The 24,170-nt window shown below is 39.2% G+C and overlaps 1 protein-coding gene across 1 annotated transcript in view; it reads left to right on the top strand.

Annotated features, from left to right (window-relative positions):
* Positions 1-5,175: 5,175 nt before the first annotated feature.
* igsf11 (immunoglobulin superfamily member 11) overlaps positions 5,176-24,170 on the top strand; it is a 111,268-nt gene continuing 92,273 nt past the window's right edge. The window contains exon 1 of the mRNA XM_042486841.2: positions 5,176-6,195. Coding sequence (XP_042342775.1) covers positions 6,135-6,195 — 61 coding nt within the window. The 5' untranslated portion in view covers positions 5,176-6,134. The remainder of the gene's footprint in view (positions 6,196-24,170) is intronic.

Genomic DNA, 24,170 nt, shown 5'->3' with positions numbered 1-24,170 from the left:
TTCATTTCCTGTACAAACTAAATGGAACTGTTCTATTCAAAGTCAATGTTTGACGTTTTTTAGGAGGATGACAAGGGCAAGTCCAAAAGTAAAGACGAGTCTAAAAAAAAGCACAAGTCAAAGAGTGGAGACGGCAAAGATGGAAAAAAGAAGGAAAAGAAGGACGGAGCAGGCACCTCGTCATCTTCCTCTTCCTCATCCTCATCTTCATCCTCCAGTGATGAGGTAGGCCCTATTCTGCATTTTTAAAAATGTATTTATTTATTATAGAGATGTCTTGCTAATTTAATTTTTGACAGAGAATAATTTAACTCTTTTGAAGTAGGCCTCACTGTGCTGGATTCTTGCCACTCTGAGCACCCACACATAAACTTCTATCACTCCTCAGTGCTCAGTTTACAAAATTGTTCCCACACCTTTGTAATTCTTAAGACTTTTCATGACAAAATGCAATAAAATGCAGGTCATCGGATGACATACTTGTTACATCTCTTTTCAAAGACTGGCAACTGAATTTTTGACTCGTTGGTGCACATAAAACATCTACAACAGGTCTGACCAGCAGTGCCAGTTTTGATCAGATGTGTCACACCACACCCTCCTGTGTGTGCTGTGTGCAGCTTATTTGTGTGAATTATAGGTTTCCATGCAGATGACTAGAGCAAACGCTGCGGTCATGGTCAAACTGGAGTCAATAGAATTCCAACTCCAAAAATGAATAACATTCTGGCACATGTTAGTTCCATAATGACGCATACATTAAAGATATTGAGGGAGTTGTGGCTCTTCAGATGTTCGTTAATAAAACATCGATTATGCAGTTACAGCATTGTCCTTTTTGTAATTTCAGGGGTGATGCTTCCTGTGGGGGCCGGACTGCTCTCGTTGTCTCTCATGATCTTGTCTGTTAACAAAGTGTGTGGTTAAGTGTGTAGTAGTATCATCTTTTCTTCCTGTCTTTTCATTGGTGTCACAGAAAAATGCTGGTCTTGTCTAAACAGATGTGCTCATCTAGTGAGGTAAATCAACAAAATGCCTGCAGTTTTTTTTCTCTCCGGTAGTCCTTGTGTCAGGTAAAGTGTGTTTTCTTCACCACAAGATGGCAATGTTAGCAGTATTTAAGGTCAATCACAAGTAGTAGATCAAATTAGTTTTATTTTCAAGATTTATATTTTAAGAGTACAAAAATACAGATTTGTTTTTTGTCATAGTAACTGATGATGTTTGTTGAAATGACAAAATAGAAATGATTGTTTTCAGAAAAAAGCTGAGTAAATGAATTCAATAATAATTTATTTACTTCACATGAATTTCTGCAGAATTGTTGATAAGCTCTTTTGGTCTGAAATAATAATAATCATAATAACAATAATAATAATAATAATAATAATAATAATAATAATAATAATAATAATAATAATAATAATAATAATAATAATAATAATAATAATAATAATAATAATAATAATAATAATAATAATAATAAAGAAATCTTAGTCCTCAGTGAATGTTTAATGGCTGCAGGGTGTTTCACTTGACCTAAGTTGACACCATCAGCAAGTGTCAATGGACCAGAGGTTGAAGTATTTTGATCCTTTCCTTGAAGTAGAAATACCACAGTGTAAACATACCCTACTTGCATATAAATGTTTAGCATTTGAATTTTCACTCAAGTAAATACACAGAAGTAAAAAAAAAAAAAAGTATTTAAAGTGATTATACTCAATGACCCTCTTTAGAGTTACATTGTTGTTAAAATCCTTTTTTTAAATTCAATAAAAATATATGCATCATATTTCGAGAGATAATCTTTTGTGTGTAAAATATAAATTTGCAAAAAATAGCAATAACAGATAAATGTAGTAAAGCAAAATGTGGTGTATTTCATTCATTCATCAAGTATTGTAGGTGTGGAATTATAAAGCAATGTAAAATTGAAATACTACTGTAACAAGTACCTCAAAAACGTACTCAAGTGCACTTGAGTAAATATATACGTAGAACATATATTCCAGGGTTAGGGTAGTGTGTGTTGGTTCAGGTTTAACAACAACAACAAAATCTCTGGAGATAAAGTGAAGCCTCTTGAAGCAATGTCTCTAACCACTAAAAAATAGTTATTGCAGCAGTAAAGAAAGGATCAGCCGTTTACCAGACATCAATATTCAAGTTGTCGTGAACCCCAGCCTGGACTGACAGGAGAACAGAATTACAGCATTTAGCGTTGAGGATCTCCTTCAGGTCTTTTGAATCTTTTATGGGAGAGCTGAAAAAAAGAAGAAAAATGGAGCCGTTTCAGAAAGGAATCAATAATAAATCAAGCATGCATGTTTCGGGGGTTGCTGAAGAAACCCAATTTAACCCATCCATCATGTTCAAACCTTAATTTTATTTTTGGGAATACTGAAAGGAGAAATCAGTGGGTGATTTACAACAACAGTTTTGTTCACCTAAGAGGTTTTATTTGTGTGAAAACTGTGCCTCTTTGCAGAATGGCATGTACTACAACATCTCTTTCTTTGAATTTCTTTCCTACATTGTCGTGACTGAACACATTGCCTTTGTTTGATTTTATCTTGCTTCTGCCAACTGAGGCACAAGTGAACAAGTGAAACTAGAGCTCAAATAACACTTGATTATCCTTTGGAAAAGATGCTTTTGTTTAAAATACCTGGTTTTGGGGGCGCGATTCTAGCGAGAAAAACAACAATGTCAGGTCACTTCAAAACACACAAGTCTGGAGTCTAAAAAGCAGCTGGAAACACAAGAATGACTCGCTTAAACACAACTGGTTTTGTTGTTCGTTGGTCTTGAACAGTGGTTAGTCAGACATAACTTGCAATTTAAAGATGATCAAATCAAACGTATAAAATTAAAATATGCCACTAAAACTAAAAAACAACAGCAACACAAGCTATAAGGTCAGAAAAAAAGAAGAAAAAGGGTGTGCATCAATGCATTTCATAAACAGAACTCTGTATGTGAAGTGTCCCAGTAATTAAGACGTCAGCTGGTTTTCTCAAACTACAGAGTGTCTTTGATTCAGAAGTCTTTAAATTTTGTGCTGCATCAAGCCAATCTGTCCTCATGTGACCGCAGAGAGCTCCTCCAGGTGTACACCAAACACTGAGCTGCGTCAAACTTTTAAGATCTGACCTGCTGCACTGGATGTTGTTTTCCCTCTGATGCAGTTTGCTTGAATGCAATATCACAATAGCAGTATGACCTTTTCACAGAGAGAGCTGAGGGTGCATAAGAGAAAAGTTTAAAGTTCAGGCAGAAAATAGAGTAAGAAATGAGGAAAGAGAGGGATAGATGTGAAGGCCTCGGGGCATCCCTAAGATCCTCGATCTTGTACCTTATTTGTCTGCAGTGGCAGCTAAACGTCTGTGAATTTCTGCCAACAGCTTCTGAGCAGAATAAAGGATGGAGGGATGGATGAATTGATGCAGAGATGGGTGTCTAGGACATCGACTCTCTTATGTCTTTCCCTTTGACTTTCACTTTCTGAAAGTCTTAAATATAAAATTAGAGGGGTAAATTCAAAACCACTTCAATCAGAATGTTTCACTTTTGATGTTTGGATGGTTGTTTTAGCTAATGAACTGTACTGCAACCACATGTAAGGAGAGGCAGAAAAGATACAAGCAGCTATTTAGTGCTGAGGTGAGCTGAGTGTGATCAGTGGATCAGAGTGATTAGAGGCCTGAACACAGTTTGTTTGATGAAGTCTCTTCAGCTGCTTCTTTTAATCACTCAGTTCCTTTGGCATGCAGACACTGATAACAGACACGTTGCTTTTTTTTGATACATACTTACCATGCTTTGATTAAAAAAAAATCAAAAGATTTAATTTTAGGTAATGTCTTTACACACTATCACACACAGAGAGGTGCCACTTTTTTATAGAAATAATCTGCTGTCACTGTTTGTGCTGTGTTTTTTTCCTCTGATTGGTAAACTCACCTGAGTCAGATTATTATCTGTGTTGCAGTGATGCTGCACTAATATTTAGATTACAAAATTATGAAAAATGACTCAGCACATATGACCTAATGCAGCAACAACCTTCAAGGAAGCTGATAAATTTTACTACCATAGGAAATTATCTGATCTTTTGGATGTTTTTCTCCACACAGCAACAGTCTTGTGTTTATTATAATATACTATTGATTATCTTTTGCACTTATTATCTACGATAACATTTTTAAAATGCACATAGTCACTAAAAAGAGAAGGCTATCAAAGATATCCTACTGTAATCTAGTTTAATCTATTCCATCATATGTCATTATATTTATCTGCTTTAATTCTATTTTAGACTTGTTCTGTTTTATTCTAATTATTCAAATTATTATTATTATTATTATTATTATTATTATTATTATTATTATTATTATTATTATTATTATTATCGTTATTATTATTATTATTATTATTATTATTATTATTATTATTATTATTATTATTATTATTATTATTATTATTTTATCATCATCTGTTTATTCTATGCTGTTTTCTATTCTATTCTATTGAAGTTAAGATGATTTTCTTCTGTCGGTCGTCCTATGATCGCACCACGAGAGGGCATGGACGTCTCTCTCTCTCGCTCTCTCTCTCTGTCTGTCCCGCGATTGGCGTCAGCGGTCTCCTAGCAACAGCCGGGCTCGAGCTCATCTCAATCATCCGCCACTGGGTGCCGTCAAGCCGCACGGACACACTCAGATTAAAACAGGAACCCTGGTGGATTTTACTAACAAATAAAAGCACTCCGAGTTCTACCGTGTTTTTCGCCGTCTCATTTACTGTAAGCCCCACTTTTTCTTTGTTCCTGGATGACGGTGCTTGGTATTTTTTTTCCAGCCTACTGCAGAGTGGAGGGGAGTTAAGAAAAGTAGAGTGTTGTGGAGTGGAGGAGACTCACATTTAAGCTGAATTGTTTAAAGTTAATAATCTATTTTTATTTCGTATCCCCCCCCCCAACATATTTATCTTTGATTTTCCTTTTTTTGTTTTAGTTTTTGAAGACTGGTGAAAATTCTCAGACAGTCAGGTCATGGTAATTCTAGGTGCTATATCATAGGTAACTGGACCTGCTTGACTTTCTTGAAGACATTTGTGTGTGTGATTCCTTACAGAGTTGTTGGTCACATGTGAGCTGTGAGTTTCAGAGTCATTTCACTTGGCCACCATCATGTAGGTCATTAGGATTAGTTGGGTCCAGGTGTGATTGAGTGTTAAGCTGTCTGTGGAGGGAACTCCTCACACCTCAACAACTGTGAAAGGGCTCGCACTGCTGGGCCAAAAGCGTGCAAAAGCCGCCTGGCTTTGTCTGTTGGAACTGAAAGAGTGGCGCAGAGGAGAGGGGAAACGTCTTCCAGAAACTTAAGCAAGTCCAGCTGCCTACGATATAGCACCAAGGAAAACTTTTTTTTGAATGTAGGAAAGTGTGTGGAGCGCACAGTTGTAGACAAGAGAAGTACTTCAACCTCGACGCACGGACTGGCCATCTAGTGTCACCTCATAATTAACATCGGTGGATGTTTTATTTTGAAAAACATCAATGGGAAGTGGTATTGTCTCCAATGATGTTAGCTTTACTCTCAGGTCCGTTTAGCAGCAGCAGAACGGACGAGAAACCATGGAGCGCAACAAGACGCGTTGGAGAGACTCACCAAGCGGACGGGAAAAGTGCCAGTTTCGGGTCTGTTTCTGAGTCACTTTTAGCGACAGTCGGCACATTTTGGTTCACCAGCAGGTGGACATTGAGTTTTCACAAGCGTGCGTAAATTGACTGTTGAGGTTTAGGAAAGAAAATAGTCTTGGAGTGACCAGCAGCTACCAAAGAACGGGAGGAAAGGAGGAGTAAAAAGAAGTGCTCGAAGGAGGGACGAGTGCCCGCTGGACAGAAATGCACTCTGTGTCATTTTTCTCAGCACATTTGGACATTTCACGTTGTTTGGGGGAAATGTCGTTTTGGTGCGCTGCGTAAAAACCCCGGACTGCTTTCATGTCGCATGCCATTAGAAGGAACAGTTACTTATCTTCAAGGAAAGTGTGAGCGGAGCTGAGATTTCTTTAAAAAGGAGGCACTGGGCTAAAGATAAGAAACAGTGACTGAACAGTTACGAACCATGGTGAAGTTTCATAACTCGGACCTATGGATAGCCTGGATGGTCATCTTCTGCATGGAGGGTAAGTTGTGTAACTTGTGTGTCTCTCCTCAACTTTAAGCACAGTACACATAGTAATAAAAATAATAATAATAATAAGGATAATAATAATAATTGATTATTGTTATTATTATTATTATTAGGAGTATGAGAAAAAATGTCGAAAGGCTTCCAGATACTCTATCACGTGTACCAATCATTATTACAATACATCTGCATCAGCGCTGCAAAAAACAGATGTATTTGGAATTAACCTCTCCCCTCCAAGAGCGCGTGCCACATCCATTTGATTCCCCCTCCTCCTTCTTAATACTGTATGTTTGGATCTGACAAATCCCACAAAAAAAAATAATCATTTCCACAAAAACTAAAGCACCGATTTAGGATGACTTTTCCCCAGTAGTCGCATGTCATGTCTACCAAAAGCACTTTTGATTGTGCACATGTTACCCATAATGCGCCCTATGGTGCGCTGGTACCCGTCCGATTAACCAGAGGAGACCTGCTGCAGAAAACCCCAAAGGAAAATTATTTTATAGACTACTCCTATAATTTTCCTATGGGGACTTACACGTGCACATGTATGTGTCCTTATCTTACTATTTAGTCCAGTTGTGTTAATAGTAATCCAACAAGCTATTTGGAGTGATTGTAAGTTTGTCATACTATTATGTTGGCTCTTTGTTGTATAATATAATAACCCATGAAACACTGAAAATATGACTTAAGATTTGTCTGTCATATTTGTTCGGTAAATTGTAAATGCTTTCAGAGGTTTTCTGCAGTACAGGCAGGAGATGAAATTGAAAACTCTCCACAATAGAAGTGTCATTACAGAAAAGATGAATGACACAATAAATGAGCATCATTTGGAAATGTATTCATGCAAATGTGATGCAGGCTAATGAATAAAGATGTTTAAAATGCATAAAGAGGCCGTTAAATAGCTTTAAGTTAAAGATGTATGAGATCATCACTTTCACTGTCTTTCATGGTGTAAAAATCTTAATCAGAAAAACAGCAAAGCAGAGCTGAAAAATTCTCGTCAATGCCAACCAAGTCCCCTCAGAGCTTCATGTCAGGACACAAGAAGCTTTTCCACTGAATCCTGCACGCACACACACACACACACACACACACACACACACACACACACACACACACACACACACACACACTGGCCTGGTGGACATGTCAGTTTGAACAAAACAATTATGTGAGATTGAATTTAGTCCTGATTGCCCGGGTGTTTCACCCTGCCGCTCAATTGTTTAGCTCCATACCTCTGGAGTGAGTGGATGTATAATGTCTTGTCAGCTTTACTCTGGTGCACACACACACACACACACACACACAGACATGCAATCAAGCTTATTTAATTTAACCACTCTGACCCTTTGTCTGATAAAACGGGTTGATTCACATGTGAGTCACATGTCCATCCAATTGAAAAAAACCTCAGCCACTGCAATGAGAGAAGGTTCAAGACTGTAAATGACTTTATAGAGAGAACAAACTGCTCAGTGTGTAAGAGCCCAGTGACTCTATTAATGAGCCAACTTGTTCAGAGAGAGGCTGCAGTTGCTGGACAGTTTTTCTTCTCTCCTCTCGCATCTTGGTGGGGAGCTGCCAGTGTTTCTATAAATACATTCCGATGCAGCAAAGTCAGTATTGATTGTGGTTGCTTGTTTTGGCTGTCTGTACTGACCTCCACTTTTTGCATGTCAGACAGTGTCACTAAATTATTCTGATCTGCGTATTATGTTATAATATGTTATGTCTGCTAGTTTAATCTTACTTGTACGTTGTTAAAAAAAAACTCTTGGGGTGGCTCAGTGGATACAGCGGGTGCCCCAGGTATAAAGGCTGTGTCCTCGCTGCAGCGGCTGTGGGTTCAATTCCGGCCTCGGCTCTGTGCTGCACGTCACCCCCTCTCTCTCTTCCCCCTTATACACTTGTGCTGACCTATCAATTAAAGGCAAAAACTCCCCTCCCCCCCCAAAAATATCTTTAACAAAAACTCTTAAACCTTTATGACAAAAGTGTGTTTTTTGGCTTGAATACATGCCCTCCAGTTTGTGTTTGTTGCTGTGGCTGCACACTAAAAAGAAGTGAAAAGAGAAAAGTTTTGAAAAGCAGAAAACAGTGAGCAACTATGACAGGTGGAAGTAAAATTCATAAATGACTTGAACAGACGTCAGCCACGGACAGGTTTTCATGTGCAGCATCAATTAGAGGACATGTCATGTCCTTGTCCAACCATCAACCCTCCCAAGTCACACATAAATATTGTATCCTTAGAAAAAAGCATCTCTACATAGTGAAGGAAAGTTATTCAGTGCTTTAAACGTCTGAAGAAAGTTTGTATAAGTTAAAAGAATAAACAGTAGAGGCTCTATGCTAATAAACTGATTGGTTCCGCTGTTGTCACAACGAACCCCCGCAGCAATACCAACACAGAGCAGCTCTGTCCATGATGCTCCGATTAACGATTCACCCAGAAAAACCCTGGGGTGTTGCAGGGACTAAACCGGAGGTCCAATCAGTTCAGCAAATTAAATTCAAGCGGAGGTGGTGGCTCTGAACTTTTGAGCCACCACTGTTGTTTGTTTTGGCTGGTCTGCATAATAGATTCTTGTATTAAAATTTACATACATTGAAATGTTTGTATTAGCCTGTGGGCTTCCATCCCACTGTCCTGTATGTTTGAAATTAAGAGTCCAGTGGGGATGGGGAGCGCTCAAGCATAACTAAAAAAATACAACATGGTGTGTTTCTTAAGCTCATTGACATTCAGGGCATTCACGTCTGCATCAAAGCTGAACTTAGACTAGCTCCTTTCTCCACTTTTCTCTGTGAGCTTGTTAACTTTTGAGGATCTGTCAGAAATCCCACTATGAAATTATTTAGTCAGCCTGGTTTGTTTGTTGTTTACTTGGTCTCCTTTGTTCAGCTTGCTGATTTCATTTAAGTAAATTTGTCATTCAAATATATTTCACGCCAAGCAATGGTTTCACAGTAGCAATCAGTGGTTTGGGTGATTTGCTGGCCAAAAAACATCCAGCGGTCGAGGTAAAAATTGGACTAAATTTGGTGGAAATGTTGTTTCAAAACCTACATTCAACAACTTTATTAGAATGTATAGCTGGTCCGATGAATCCACTAGATTAAATAAATCTGCAAATCACCAAAAACGTGTTTACCTGTCTGTTTTTGTTGCGACTTCAGTAAATTTTTCCCTTCAACATTTGTAGTCAAAGATAATGAGGGATGAGAGAGAGCAGAGTGACAAAAGCTTTGAAAAGATTTAAAAATGTGGTGGAGAGAGCTGCACAGTTTTTGTAACCTCAGGTGATCTTGCTCTTTAAAGCATCTGATTTGGAATATGCCTCTCAATGTAAAATTCCTGCTAATGCAGGATGCAAATGATAAAAAAAAAAAAAAAAAATCCCGTCTGTGTCAGTTTTATCTCATAAGTAGCGTTTTTTTCCCCCCTCCTCTTTCCGCCTGCTGCTAAAAAGGAGCAGCTGGAACAAGAGTGTTGGACAGATGGAACTTTCCACCTCGATTATTTTTCTCACTAAAAATAGCTTCTCAAAAAATTAAAAGACCTCTGGGACCGCTTGCAAAGTGCATGTGCGTATGTGCATGTGCGTGTGTATGTTTGAGCGACAGAGGCGCGGGGAACTTCAGACGACGGGGTCCTCCGATGATGGCAGCAGCAGCCATCCTGGGACTGTGAATGAATAAATGATGGGCAGATATTTGGAGGAATAGAGCGCAGCATTCACCCGGTCCCACAGTCTCTTAAGCACACATTAAACTAGGCCCCAAAGAGTCCACAGGCTGCTCTGCTGCACGGCAGTTGGCCAAGCATCTGGGGCAAACATCTGATCTGGTCAGTTCACAGAGGTTTGGGGCTTTGAGGTTTTTGGGGTTGGTTGTACCTTTAATCAGAGTGGCAAATGAGGGACTCATGAGTGAATCATGAGCATGTAGGGAGCAGGGTGATGCTGTTGATGCCGAAATGTGATCATTTGTGTTTTTAACTGCATTTGGGTTAGTTGATTGGGGAAATAGGGTGTCGCTTATTAAAAAAAGAGGCTGATCTGGAGACAGGCAGTATGTTTGTTAAACTTGTTTTAGATTAATGTTCATCATCTCTGACACTTGAAGTGACAAACATCTTGCTTTGCAGTGGATGTTTGTTCATGTCAAATGAGCAACTTAATCACTGCAACATCATTCTGTGCACAACCTTATTTTAGAACATGTAAAATATTTGATCAGTGTATCAAAGTTGCAATGAAAATGCTTGAGCCACAAGATCTTTGCCCTGTGCTGCAAGATCATGGATGGATAGGAAATAGATGCAAAGGAACTGCAAAGTGACACAAAATAACCACAAAAAGGGACAAAACAACCACACCTAGACACAAAATAACTACAGACATGAAATGATAAAAAAAGATGCAAAGTTACCTAAAAGAGACACAAAACACTTCCAAGAGCCACAAAATGATCAAAAAAGATTAAAAAATGACACCAAAAAGACATAAAATGACTTAAAAGGGACACAAAACGACACAGAATTTAGAGACACAGTTAAGAGACACAAAACAACAATTTAAAAAAAAAGGAGGCAAAACTACAACAAAGTCTGTGCTTCTCACTCATGTATAGGAGAGGTGGGGGAGCCCTGACAAGACCACATAACATAACTGAATGTATATGCTTTATGTGTATAAAACAGAATCTTTGTCCATGACGTACTGTGACAGATTTTACTATTCAGATGAGTCCGTCTTTTAACTTGATTTCCTTTCACACGCATGCGTGTGTGTGTATGTGTGTGCGAAGAGCCCTGGGCTTATACATATTTAAAGCGGATGTCTTCCTCCTGTCGTGGCACCCTGTAGATCCTTTCCTTGAAATGAGCAGTTTTGCTTCGCTGGCTCTTGTGGTTTGACAGGACCTTTGCTGACAGGACTCCTCCATCACATCTCAGGAGTTGTTTGGAACATGCAGATATAACATTAAGGAGGCCATTTGGATAAGTGTCATATGTTAGAAAAAAATTGTTTTTTTAAATAAATGTTCAACTCTTTGTAACTACCAGCATGTTTCAGTGTTGTGCTTACTTACACGACAGTCATACGCATAGTTGTTGCTTACTGTCAGGGATTGTTCTGAAGACTTAAAATGAACAGAGAGATTGAAAAAAGTCCCTTCAATCCCATGAATTTGAGCAAACTCATGACATGTGAGTCAGAACCCTAAACTACAGTCACTAATTGGAGCTTTCCACAGACTTTGCTCAGACAGAATAATTATTGTTTCTTTGTACTCTTGTGCAAGATCTTGCACAATATCGCATCTGTATCACAAAATTAGCAATTTTCAACCTTGACTCTAACTGACAATCTTGGAATAGAAATCATGTTTAACCATCAAAATTATGTGCCAGCCTCAAAAGGCTACAATTTGTGTTGTTGCTTTATTTATCTTTACAAACGTGATGAAAATAGTGTGCCTCTCTCTGTCTTTAGGGCACCTGCTCACTTTCATGTTTGCAAACAATCCATGTTAATTGACTTATATTTTACAAAAGCCCTCCCACACCATTTGCTTCCTTGTGTGTGTGTGTGTGTGTGTGTGTGTGTGTGTGTGTGTGTGTGTGTGTGTGTGTGTGTGTGTGTGTGTGTGTGTGTGTGTGTGCGTGCGTGCGTGCGTGCGTGCGTGTGTGTGATATATTGCAGTTCTCAGTCAGTGTCTGCCAGAGGGTCGTTAAGTTGATCTCTGGTATTACCAAGAATAGTTGCTGTGTTTATCATTGTAAGCCTTTATGAACTCAGATCAATGGCGAAGGAAATGCTGCTGTGCACACATTATTTCCACAAGTGTGTGCTAACAGGCATGGTGTGTGTGTATGTGTGTGTCTGGGACCACATATTCCCCAGGCAAATAAATCACAGCGGATCCCAAAGGATCAAGGTTTCCCTCGGACTGTAATGACCTCATCAGTTTGATCAACCAATCACAAATCTTCTGTTTCCAAACAGTCAGTTTGTCCTTTAGGTTCTTTAGGCCGGTTCACGCTTTCCAGTGGGCTCAGTGTTGAACTTAAAGGGAACTCTCTTCAGACTTTTATGCTGTTCATTTACATGCAGAGGATATGAATAGACTATTGATTTGGTCAGTCAAACCTTCTGGAAATTAAAACTTCAGCATATTTTTCCGAAACTTAAAAAAATGTCTAAAGCCCAGAAGTTAATGATGTTTAAAGGATTCTGATGATTATGATTATTACCACCAAACTGGTAATTCATATCCTTAAATTACTTAATTTGTTTCCCAGAATTGCTTATCCATTTCCTGAAATTATGAAATCATGTTCACAGGTTACCTTGGGACATGTTCTTTGCTCTTACTTTGCATCCTCCTGTAGCCAATAAGCCAGAGCACTTTTTTGAGTAACAGTCTTAATGAGATTTTAGAAGAATGTGTAAGAAATATAAAAAATTACATCGCAAATTCAGATGCATAGCCGCATGTAAATAAAACTGTGACAAATCAAAGGAATTGTAAAGCTGGGGTAGGCAGTTTTATTTTGACAACAGTGGTTGAAAAAAACCCCAAGAATAACCTTTTAGAATATTGTATTTTGTGAGGGTCTGGTCTGAGAGAAAACTAGACTTCTGCACCTGCCTCTGGGTCTGTCTTCAGGCTTTAGCAAATCTGGACTGTGACAGAGCATGTGAGCGGAGCGTAGTGGGGTGCCCAAGCGGGAGGATTTTGGCTGGAGCACAGAAAGCCTTTTATAAAAAGCTGGAGCATCACCTTATCTCTCCCTCCATCCCGCTCCAATTTCACTCTGGTACCACTTGCACCATGCGTCTGAAGCATGTCTGACCCAGACAATGATATGATACAAGACGTAGAACATGGCAACATCGTTTCAGTCGGTGAAGATTCACTAAGGAATCGCATTTATCAGACTACAAAAGAGTACTGAAAAATTGAAATGTGCAATGGCGTGTAATTCGGGTTATGACTGACACTGCCAGCAGCATGATAAAGCATTTAACCTCCTCTCTTGCACTGAGGTAGAGGATAGTCAGGGACCACCTGCGCTCTCACAAATCAAACAAGCTAAAATTAAAATACAAGGCAGATGTTTTTATTTTCTTTTTCTGGAGTGATTTGAGTGGAGCGGGGTGAAATCTGAGTGAAGGGTGAAGCGATAATTAGCGGATGGGCCTGCGTCGCCTCTGAGCGGGCAGAAAGTACAGCTCCGTGTGCGAGGAACGGGAATTCTCATCGCTTTACTCTGCTTACATGCTCTGACCTGTGACAAGAATACTTTGGCTAATCACAGGTCATTTCAGAGAGATGGCATTCCTGTTGGCTGCTCTGTAAATGCAGATGCACGTACTCATGCCCTCTGATAATGAAGTTTGATTCAGTGGTAGAAAATCATGCAGGATATACTGCAAAGCAACTCTAAAAGGGAAGATGGACTTATTAATCAAAAAGAGTTTAAACAGTCTGACAACACATGCAATAAAACACTTGTTACTGTCAGCTGGGCATTTCAGAGATGGACAAAAAATGTTGCTAATAATTTAGCCTTCTGCTAACTGAAGCCAAAGGCTCATGGCAGCAGCTTATTAGCTCACAAGAGTCTTGAATCACAGGATATCACCTCAAGGGGCTTTTACAGAGATGGACCTTCAGTGAGCGACGATAGTAATTTGAATTCAGCCAGCATAAACCCCCAGCACCAGGGACTGTTCTGACTTCCCACTGGATCAGCAAACTTTCTGTTGCTGCTTATACACAGGTTTGACCTGGTGCTGCCACTGACAGCCTGGCGAACTATTTATGATATTTTTTTAACCCTTGCAACCTGCAAGAAATGTTACATTGAAAAGCTGTTGCTGCTGCTGCTGCTGCTGCTGATGATGATGATGATGAAGAAGAGTGCAGACTCAACTGTGTGGGGTTTTAGGTGAGAGTTTCCTGGCACAAATGACTCCTGATGCAAGGACTACAGTATATATAGGTATTTTTGACTGTACTCCCCGGAGTACTGCAGCCTTGCATCTCTAATTTGAAATTGATTGTTAATTGATCCACACAACAACTAAATGACCTTACAGCACTTGATGAACCCAGCGGCTGATCTGGCTCATGTCACACTGAGGGATAATGCAGATCCTGTGACCTGCTTTGAGTGCATGGTGGTCCATTGAGCTGTCTTGACCAGATAATTGTGCAGGCTCTAAAAATATACTGTGGATAATTTCATATTCTAGAGGAATGTAATTTTGTAAATTGCTAACTGTTGCACACAATAAATTGTCTGTGCTCTTCTGTAATGGCTATCTCTACTGTCAGGTGCCTGGTTGAGAGCACCTACAGAAATTACTTCTCTTCATTGAGTTTTTGAAAGCTTTCGCGGGTCAGAGGCGTCAGACATAATGTGGTTTCAAAAATGATGAAGAACGAGTCAGCTGCAGGTTTTTTGCTGCCGTATACAGTCTTTTCTTTGGGTTTGTGGAAATTTCCTGAATCATGTTTTTAGCCCTCTGACAGCAACATGTTAGTTTAGTGGAAGCCTTTATCTTTGTGGTCAGGGTGAGGAGATGAACTGAATTTGAAACCCTCTGCTTGTCATCCTGACAAACACATCTGCTAATGGAGTGAAAATGCAGAATACTGCAAAGAGAAGAGAACAGAGGGGAACAAAGTGAAAAAGGGGACAGATTCTCCTGCATTAAATATGCCCAGGGCTTTTCACAGCCATAGGTAATTCATAAACTGGCTGTTGGGCTAAAACACTGCTGTTTTATTTGTGCTTTTGCTCTTTTAATCCAGTTCAATGTCTCTACTCTCAAAATCTATTTACAAGAAGCACATTTCCAGAGGCAGCAGGGTGGCAAAAAGGTATACTACGCAGGCATTGTCAGCAAATGTGTATAAACAGTATCACCAGTGAAAATGACAGCTGACCCACAATTCATTATATTTGCTTTTTTTTTTCTTGGTGCAGTGTCCATGGGTTTTCTAGCTGTCTAATTGATATGTACTGCATATGATCTGGTATCCGGTCGCTACGTTTTTTTGTCAGTCCAGATATCACTTGCGCACCGACCTCAGGAACATCCTGAAACAAGCACTTCTTATCGTTCATAAGTTATATTTTTCTTAGGAAAACCTGCATAGCATACCTTTAAAGGCATATTAGAGTTTCATATAATCTGGTAGACATGGCTTTTGCACTGAAAGTTAACTGCTGAATCAGTTTATATATATATAAACATTTAACTGATGCAAAAGGTGCTGGAATAAATGTAGGATGATTAATATAATGACTTGCTTTATATACATAAAGTTGGTGGATATGAAAGTACAGCATGCTTAGATTTATATTTTACAGTACTGATGTGTACATTACATGTGTACTGAGAGGAAGTATGCACAAAACTAAGATCAAACTTGCAATAAACTAAAGTGAATCTTAACAATCAGGTATCTGGAGAAATACACAGAAAGTTCAAGTAAAGCCATCTGCAGTTTGTGCTAACCCCACAAAGTGTATTGCTCTAAACTTTGAGTCAGCACTGTGCTTGTGCAAAACACTACAGTGTTACTATCTGGTTAGTAAGGACACTGAAATGAGATGTCCCTGCAGGAGTGGAAGGAGAACTCTTAGTGTGACACACTTTGTCTCTCAGTAAATGTGTGTTAACTGCCTGAGTCGCTCCCTGTAGGAAAGGTTGCGCGTCAGCTCTCTGTAGTTTCATTATTAGTCCCTCTTTTGTACAGCGGCCCAGAGCCATACTCTCACTTGTGTTTCTCTTCTGCCCCCCCCCCTCTCTCTCTCAGGTGTCAATCTCTCTTGCTCTCTTTAATATGACCTCTATCTTACATTTCTCTCCAACCTCCTTGTATTTGTGTTTTGCATCCCTTTACATCACTCTTTTTTCCAATTTGGCTCTCTCTTGCTGTCTCTTTTTTGCTCTCTAGATCTCTCCGTGCCTCTCTTTCACACACTCTGAATTTCTCTCTCTCTCTGCCTCTTTTTCTCTGCCCTCCTACACAGTGTGCCGACACACAAATGACTTTCCAGGGATGAGGATGAGACTGAAAAGTGGTCCCCGCTTGCTCTGTCCTTGCAGACAACGAATGAGCTTGTCAAATCTGATGCATGTGAACAGCCAGGAAGAATGGGGCATTAAGGCACACAGTGAGGGACAGAGAGAGAAAAAGAGAAAGAAAAAGAGAGAGAAGCAAACACGAGAGATCCCATCTGTGCATTGTTACAGCAGACTTCACCTTAACATTGCCACTGTTGTGTCCAATAGAACAGGAGGGGGCACAGGTGGGACATTGAGAAACTGGGGAACACACACTCTGCCCATTTTATGTTGATATACACACACTCAGATGCGCTTGCGAGGGAATATCACAGACGTACATTTGCAGTACCTGCACATGTCCACACACAGATATACAAAAACACAATTTGAGTGCATAGAAACGTGGACATCCATGCACACGCGCGCGCACACACACTCACACACACACACACACACACACACACACACACACACACACACACACACCTTCGTCCTAAACAAACAGTGAATTTTCATATTCATATCAAGTTGATCTTAGTTGATCTACCCCTTAAGTAAATTAAATATGTGCTACTGTATGTAACTCTATTTATTGTTTATTAATTATTATGAGAAGGGTGTCATTTTTTTGCTTAAGCACCAGGCCCTCTAAATGTATGTATACAGCACTGCAAATTACAAGTTTTCTTTTTTTCCATTTTTCTCCTGTTGAAATAGAATATTCCTTTATTGATAGAATAGAATATTCCTTTATTGATCCCCCATTGGGGGAAATTCCAAATGTTACAGCAGCATGAAAAAAGAAAAGTGAAATGTAACAAAGAAAATAACAATAACAAATAACAATAAATAAGTAATAAAATAAGTATGTACATAGAGGAAATAAGGTATGTACACATAACAATAAGTAAGTAATAGAATAGTATGTACACAAAAGATGGATTAGAGAATAAAATGAAATATATATTGAAATACTTCCATTTCACATGGTGGTTTAACTTGATGACCTGTCGGCCACTAAAAGTTGTTGAGCACATACTCTAAACTTTAACGGTTGAATTAAAAAGATGAGATGAGCACTTCACTTTCTTTACATGCCATGAGACCTTCTTCTTGTGGCGAACATGTAGGCGATGTTATTTGAACAGCAGTATGAGGGGCATGGATATCAGGGGGCACCATATGTTGCTGTGTCCCTTCAACCCTTAATCCATGCCTCCACTGCCTTATCTGGTTGCCCTCCCTGACAGCCTGGAAACTGGTGGTGGGGGCAGGAAAACACTGCCCAGTACGCTGCACACTGTTTTGTATTTGTAAAGTGCTCAATTTGCAAATCCACTCGGCCCTAGACAGTTTTGCCAGAATATGAAAAAGCCAAATTTGCCATCACACACACACACACACACACACGTTAAGGCATGGATATACCTATCCACCCACGCATAATGACACACAAACACACAAAGGTTTTTCACCCCCCTTCCACATGCATTCATATCACGAGGATATTGCACAGACTTAACTGATAATGCCAGATAGTAGTATTGTCACCAACTCCACTGACACACTATGTGTGTGTGTGTGTTAGTGTGCTTGTGTTCTATTTGTCCACTGTCCTACAAAAAGCCTTTTAAGTAGATCCCAGCTATTGGAGGAGATTTAAATAAGCGTAACACAATAATGGAATGTTTGTCCATCCACGCTTGTCTCACATGACATCCGCTATGGGGAGGGATGAGGGAAGAAAAAATAGAACCACTTTACAAATGCAGAAGGATACCTAATTCATAAAATGTAGATACAACAGTCCACTGACATTAATACTGACTTTGTTGTGACACCCTAAATATGGTAAACTCTGTAATTACAGTTAGACACGTCAAAATAAACCCAGCAACTCCAGGACCCTGGCAGAGTGCTAATTAACGTAAAACCCAAGTGGAACTGACTGGGAAGACTAAAACAGCTGTTACACAGTTACTAAGGACCTGGATAAAGCCTTAACTCGCATCCTTAACCTGCATCTTGTTTGAATATATTTCTAACACTACAGTGACATTATTAGTGACAAAATCAATCAACTTTCTATTTCAGTGAATGATATTGTTCAATACTCACTTGTAACAACTGCATACAATTTTACTTCTCAGCTGAATATTACTGTACATTGTAGGGCTGTCCCTTGAAAGTCGAAGCTCGAATCATTTGTTGGAAACTCTCAGTCGACTGAGATTGCTTGAAGTCGAGCAGTCATTTTTTTCTGTGCTGTGTGTTTCTGGGGATGCTTTGGTCCCCAGATTTTGCTGCAGATTGAGTGCTCTTGCCTTTCATGCTACTCTTTATAGTTGTGGACAGGCAAACAGCAGCACAAAGGGGGAGAGATTCCACATCATAAGGTGAAGAAATGGTGAATTTACAGCTCACAGCAAGTTAATAGCATACAGTCTTTGGTTTTTGTTTATATGTAGTATACCAAAAAATGTTGTGCATTTGTGACCTGTCGTAAGCTTGCTTACTATATTACATCAATGCTGCTGTCACACTAAACACCCCGCAGACTCTAAAACTTTATATGGAAATGAAAACAAATTGTCTAATATTGAACAGTCAAATGTGATTCCATTGGCATAATCCTTACTTGGGGACAGCCCATTAGGGCTACAATATCAAAATCATACAATACATTGTATGATGGAACATGGATACGCTAATGATTTACCTTAGCATTAGCATAAATATCTCTCAGACAGTCAAGAGCAGTAAGCTATATGGCTGTAACCTATTGACTTCTCATATAAAATAAAGTGAAGTGAGGTGATTAGGATGTGCTATTGGGTTCTTTCAGCAGACCAACCTTTAAGTTATTGCACTTATTCACATGCATCTTTGATTTCCCATTTTTGACATCTTTTTTTTCTGCTGTAAATATATTGTCACTAAATGAAACCCTCCTTGTTGCTTTTATATGACTGAGGAGGCTGACACTTGCTTACTTGCCCCCTCTATTTTGAACCATGCCTGCTGATCCGTACCCAGCTTGTGTGCTAAGAGGTGATTTGTGAATATGGAACAATGTGTAAACTATTGAGCCAAGGCCGAAATCATCTGCTAAAATGAGCTTTGGTACAGATTATGTCTGTCATTTGGTCTGTGACCCAGGTTTATAGATTATAGATAGCTTTGGCAGTATTTGATCAGTTCAGTGACATAAAAACAAGACCTCGCGTGCAAACACATACATGCACAAAGGTTAAACAGTCAATACAGATTTAATTCTGATTTACGCCATTTGATCTGCTGTATATATCCATTTACTTGTCTTTTTTTAAAAAAAAAAACAAAACACAATTTTTATGCCATGCTGTTGTTCACCATAACTTGTCAGGAAATTCCCTGAAAAAAAAATCCACTTTGAGATCTGTCCCAGATGTGTTTACAATTCTTGAAAGTGTGCCTGTGCAGTTTTGCCCATATTGTCCTTTTAAGTAAGTGGGCTTTGCATCCACTTCCACGTAAAACCATATGATAACCATATGATTTTTTGGACAAGCAGAAAGACAAACGCACACTTGAAGCAGACATGTTTAACCTGAAAGCACAGCAGACAGGAAGTGAGTGTAATGATGCAGCAAATATGGCAGCTCTGGACTTAGTTTTGGAAAACTGATTTCTGTGTACTGAAGTAACAGAGAAAGTGTATCTTTTTCAAGATAAACGGTGGATTGGATTGGAAGATTTACACAGGTTTATCTTCCTGAGGGGACAGCAGTTCTAAAGATATGTAGCTTGGCAGGAAATGCTCTGTTGCCTGCTAATTTCATCTTGATTGTCGGTGACAGCCTGCCAGCCAGCACCCCATGATCGGAAGGCGTGACAGGGTACATAAGGGATGGTGAGATCAGATAAATATGATTGTGTGAACTTGTTTGCTATTTATATGCTAACAGAGGCTGCAGTATTGGAAATCAGATGTAGCTCGAACTGGGAGCCAGTGAAGGGAGGCCAGTATGTGTGCAGTGTGACCAAATCTTATGATTTCATTTACTATTATTGAAGCGTCACTTTGTGTGATTTGACTGTTGTAATACTTGTGATTGGTAGCCTTGGAAACATGGCATGTAGGTACACGAACGTGTATCAAAAAGCATTTTGCCATATGTGGCAGAAAATACAATTCTGTAATATTTATTTTCGATTATCAGGATGCCATTATCTTAATCAAAGCAGCTCTTCCAGGGGTTCAGGAATTCAAGTTTGGGTATTATTGGCAAAGCTGTTAGAAATGAAGTCATAAACATGAATATAATTAATTAAAATAAATGATAAAATAATAAGTGTCCAATAATAATAAATATAAAATAGCAATGGGCCCAGGAATGAACCTTGCAGAACACCCACCTTTTCTTATCTGAATTATTTTAGTGTTTTAAAGGTTCAATGTGTATGATTTAGGGTAATCTAGGCAGACATAGTTTATAATATCCATAACTATATTATTTTCAGTTTATAATGACCCTTAGAATTAGCTGTTATATCGGAGCGGGTCGTCTCCAACAGAGTCCACCATTTTGTTTCAATGTGTAACTTTTTAGGAATGATTTGAAAAAGATTCCTAAAATAAAATGAAGAATGAATCTATGTGCCAGATTCAGGTGGATGAAACACTGATGGTAAACTTTTGTCCTGCTTGTCCCATAAAAAAGTCTATTAGTTTAGTGGCACCTGTTCCACACACACACACACACACACACACACACACGTGCGCACACATGCACATATATAAAGATGTACATATCCACACAATGTCAAACAATCCAATTAGCTGCCATCTAGTCAATTGGGGTAATTACCCAGAGACTATTAAGTCGTTTTCTCCCTGTACACTATCACAACTGTAATTATAGCAAAGCAACAATGATGTGCAATTACTGTTCACTGCCAATGCTCCATAGTGTTCTGATGTCAGCAAAGACAGCAGAAGGGCGCCAATATGATGGAACTGCACTATATAGTATTGATATAGATAGAAACCACAGGGTGGGGAAAAGGGCGAGCTAAGTCAACGAGAGCAGGACGGAGAGTATTCTCATGGGGACCTGTGAGTCAGATTCTAACGCTTCATAAACATTTTTCATAATCAATGGCAGAATATCAAGTGATCCATCTTCCCCAGCCTGTAAACGGATGACATTTTCCCGTAATTAAAGCTGTGAGATGAAACGCAGGGTTTTAACGATGACATGAGATGATCAGTGACTCCATTGTACTTGGCTGGTGGCTGGAAGGTGCTTTATTAACATGGGACATTGTTCCGCTCCACAACAATTTCTCCATATTTAGAAGATGATTTCCCCATTGGAATTTGGGTCTCTGATGTCCAAAGTTGAATGTGTGGCTCTTCCTCGATTGTGCATTGTAGAACAGGCCTATGTAATGCTAGAGACAGGGTGTGACGGGGGTCTTTATTTCTGTACCACTGGGTGATGAGAGAGATGTGGAGACGTGTGTTGTATATTGGAGCACAATAGAAAAAAAACAACTCTTTGTTAAAAGAAGGATGGTCTAGAATTGGAGGGTCCATTGAGAATGCCATCAGTGTGCCTGCACAGCCACATGAGACACTATTCACTATTGTTATAATAACGCACTGTTTCAATAAAAGCTCATGAATACAGGTTGCATAGAGGAGCTGAAGAAGTCACTCTGTAACAGATTACACTGCTGCCATGCGCAGCGGGGAGAAAAAAATGACTCCAGTTTTAATTAATCCTTGTTTAAATTAGGATGAAAAATTAATCCTGCGAATTGGCCATGCAGATGAGATGAGGCATATATGATACAGTGGTTCATAGCTAGTTATCAAAGCATCACAGACACTGAGGCGGGAGGTGGTAGAATATGAGCTAAACTCGTAAGGAACGTGAGTGGGAGAATAAGTGGAGACCAGTTGACTGTAGATGGAGAGTTGAGAGTGAAGCTGAGCGAAAGCCAATCAGCCGCACAGGCAGATTTCACACCTGGTTTCACAACTGGTCTGAGACTGAACCTGAGAGTGAGGGAGAAGATGGATGGGCGAGGAGGGACAGACAGTGCAGGGTGAATGGACAGGACTGAGAAATTAATATATCACATATTGGTTTGCCAGTTATGTTTTGAGTAAAATAAAGGGAATTAAATGCAATTTTTTGTACTGCACAGTTTTCATAGACAGGTGGTCTGGATGAACAGTGAGGGTACACAATGCAGGACTTTGATACTAGAGACCAGGATTCACTTCTTGACTCCTGTGTGTGGTTAGGTTACAGCAACAAAAGCACTACGGTAAAGTTTAGGGGAATGATTGTGGTTTCAGTTGAGTATTACTACAGTAATATGTACTTCAAGACCGTGTTGAGTTTAATAATAAACCAGGACCATGTTCTTTATCTAACCTTTAAGCAACCTCTGCAGCAAAAATACATATTTTTCCTCTTACCTCTTGTGATATTGGCAACAGAGATGTTTGCCCTCTTTTGAAAATATAATGGAATCAGATGGCACTCAGTTTGTGGTGTTTTAAGTGACACAAAATACATTTGAAAAGCTTAACAGCAATGTCTCTTTTCAGAAATTAGGTCCTGGTTACTCAAAATAATCCACAGACCTTGTTGTGAGCAGTTTCATGTAGGAACAATTGTCTTTGTTCTGAACGACATCCACCAAACATCCAAACATATCACTTATCACATATCACACAGAAGGAAGTGTGCATCTACTAATGGGTTGTATTTGTGACTCCATGAGATGTAAACATTAATGGCGTCCTCCTCACTGGAATTATTGTTAGCTAGCTCAACGGTGCTAGGTGCACAAGATGCCACCTTCCTTTTGTGCGGTGATAAGGTTGGCAGGCATAGTTCAGTAGAAAGAAAATAGATCAAATAGTTTCTCCATGAATCTGCTCACAATGAGGTCTATGGATTATCTAGAGTAACCGGTTCATAATTTCTGTAAAGAGACATTGCTGTTGAGTTTTTCAAATATACCTTTTTGGTGCTTTGAGCACGACAAGCAGGGTGCCATCTGGTTCCATTATAATGGAGAGAAGGCAGACATTTCTATGGACGATATCTCCAACACTCAGCAACACACACCAAAACTTTCTGTATCTATAAATAGCACCACAGGTAAGATGTATAATATATAGATTTTTTTTTATTTCTGGGTATCGTGAGTACCTAAACATATCCATCAAAAAGTTTAATCATGATAAAATTGCTGCGTACACACATTGTACAAAAGTAGAAAGTGTAGGGGAAACAAATGAAATACATCATCAGAACCTTTTGAAAAACAAAAATGACAAGAGAAAAAAAACAAGATAAGTGAGGTGAGAATGGACAGAAAACATAGGAAAGGTTCGAAAGTCAGAGAAAGGAGGGGGGACAAGCTAGAAAAAAAGAGGAAGAAACACAGAGGAAGTCGGCCTTAACGTTACATGTATTTGAAAGGAGGCTGATATCTGAACCGCATTCACCTTTGTTTACCTATTCAATTTGACACTAAATAATTTGTTGCTCTCTGCTGCTGTGTTACTGTGGTAGCTTTTATCCAGTTATTAAGTCTCCTACCCCCCCACCCCCAAACTTCAAAACATCTGGAGCTCACCATAGTCTAAATCCCTCTCTCCTAAACCATTTAACACTTGTTTGCTTCATGCCATCCCTCGATCTTCCGCTTTCAGTTCAGAGGGCAAAGGACTCTCGACAACCCAAATGTTTGATTTTCCCTCTTTTCATTTCCTTTCTTTATTCCCAGCTTGGGGAGTTGTGAATGAAAATGATTAAAAAAGCAACAACCAAAAAAAAAAAAA

This window comes from Plectropomus leopardus, chromosome 6, assembly GCF_026936395.1.
Source record: "Plectropomus leopardus strain MGB_pleo_1.0 chromosome 6, ASM2693639v1, whole genome shotgun sequence".
NCBI lineage: Eukaryota > Metazoa > Chordata > Actinopteri > Perciformes > Serranidae > Plectropomus > Plectropomus leopardus.
Note: the sequence above shows the minus strand (reverse complement) of the source record. Positions and strands in the feature narration are given on the sequence as shown.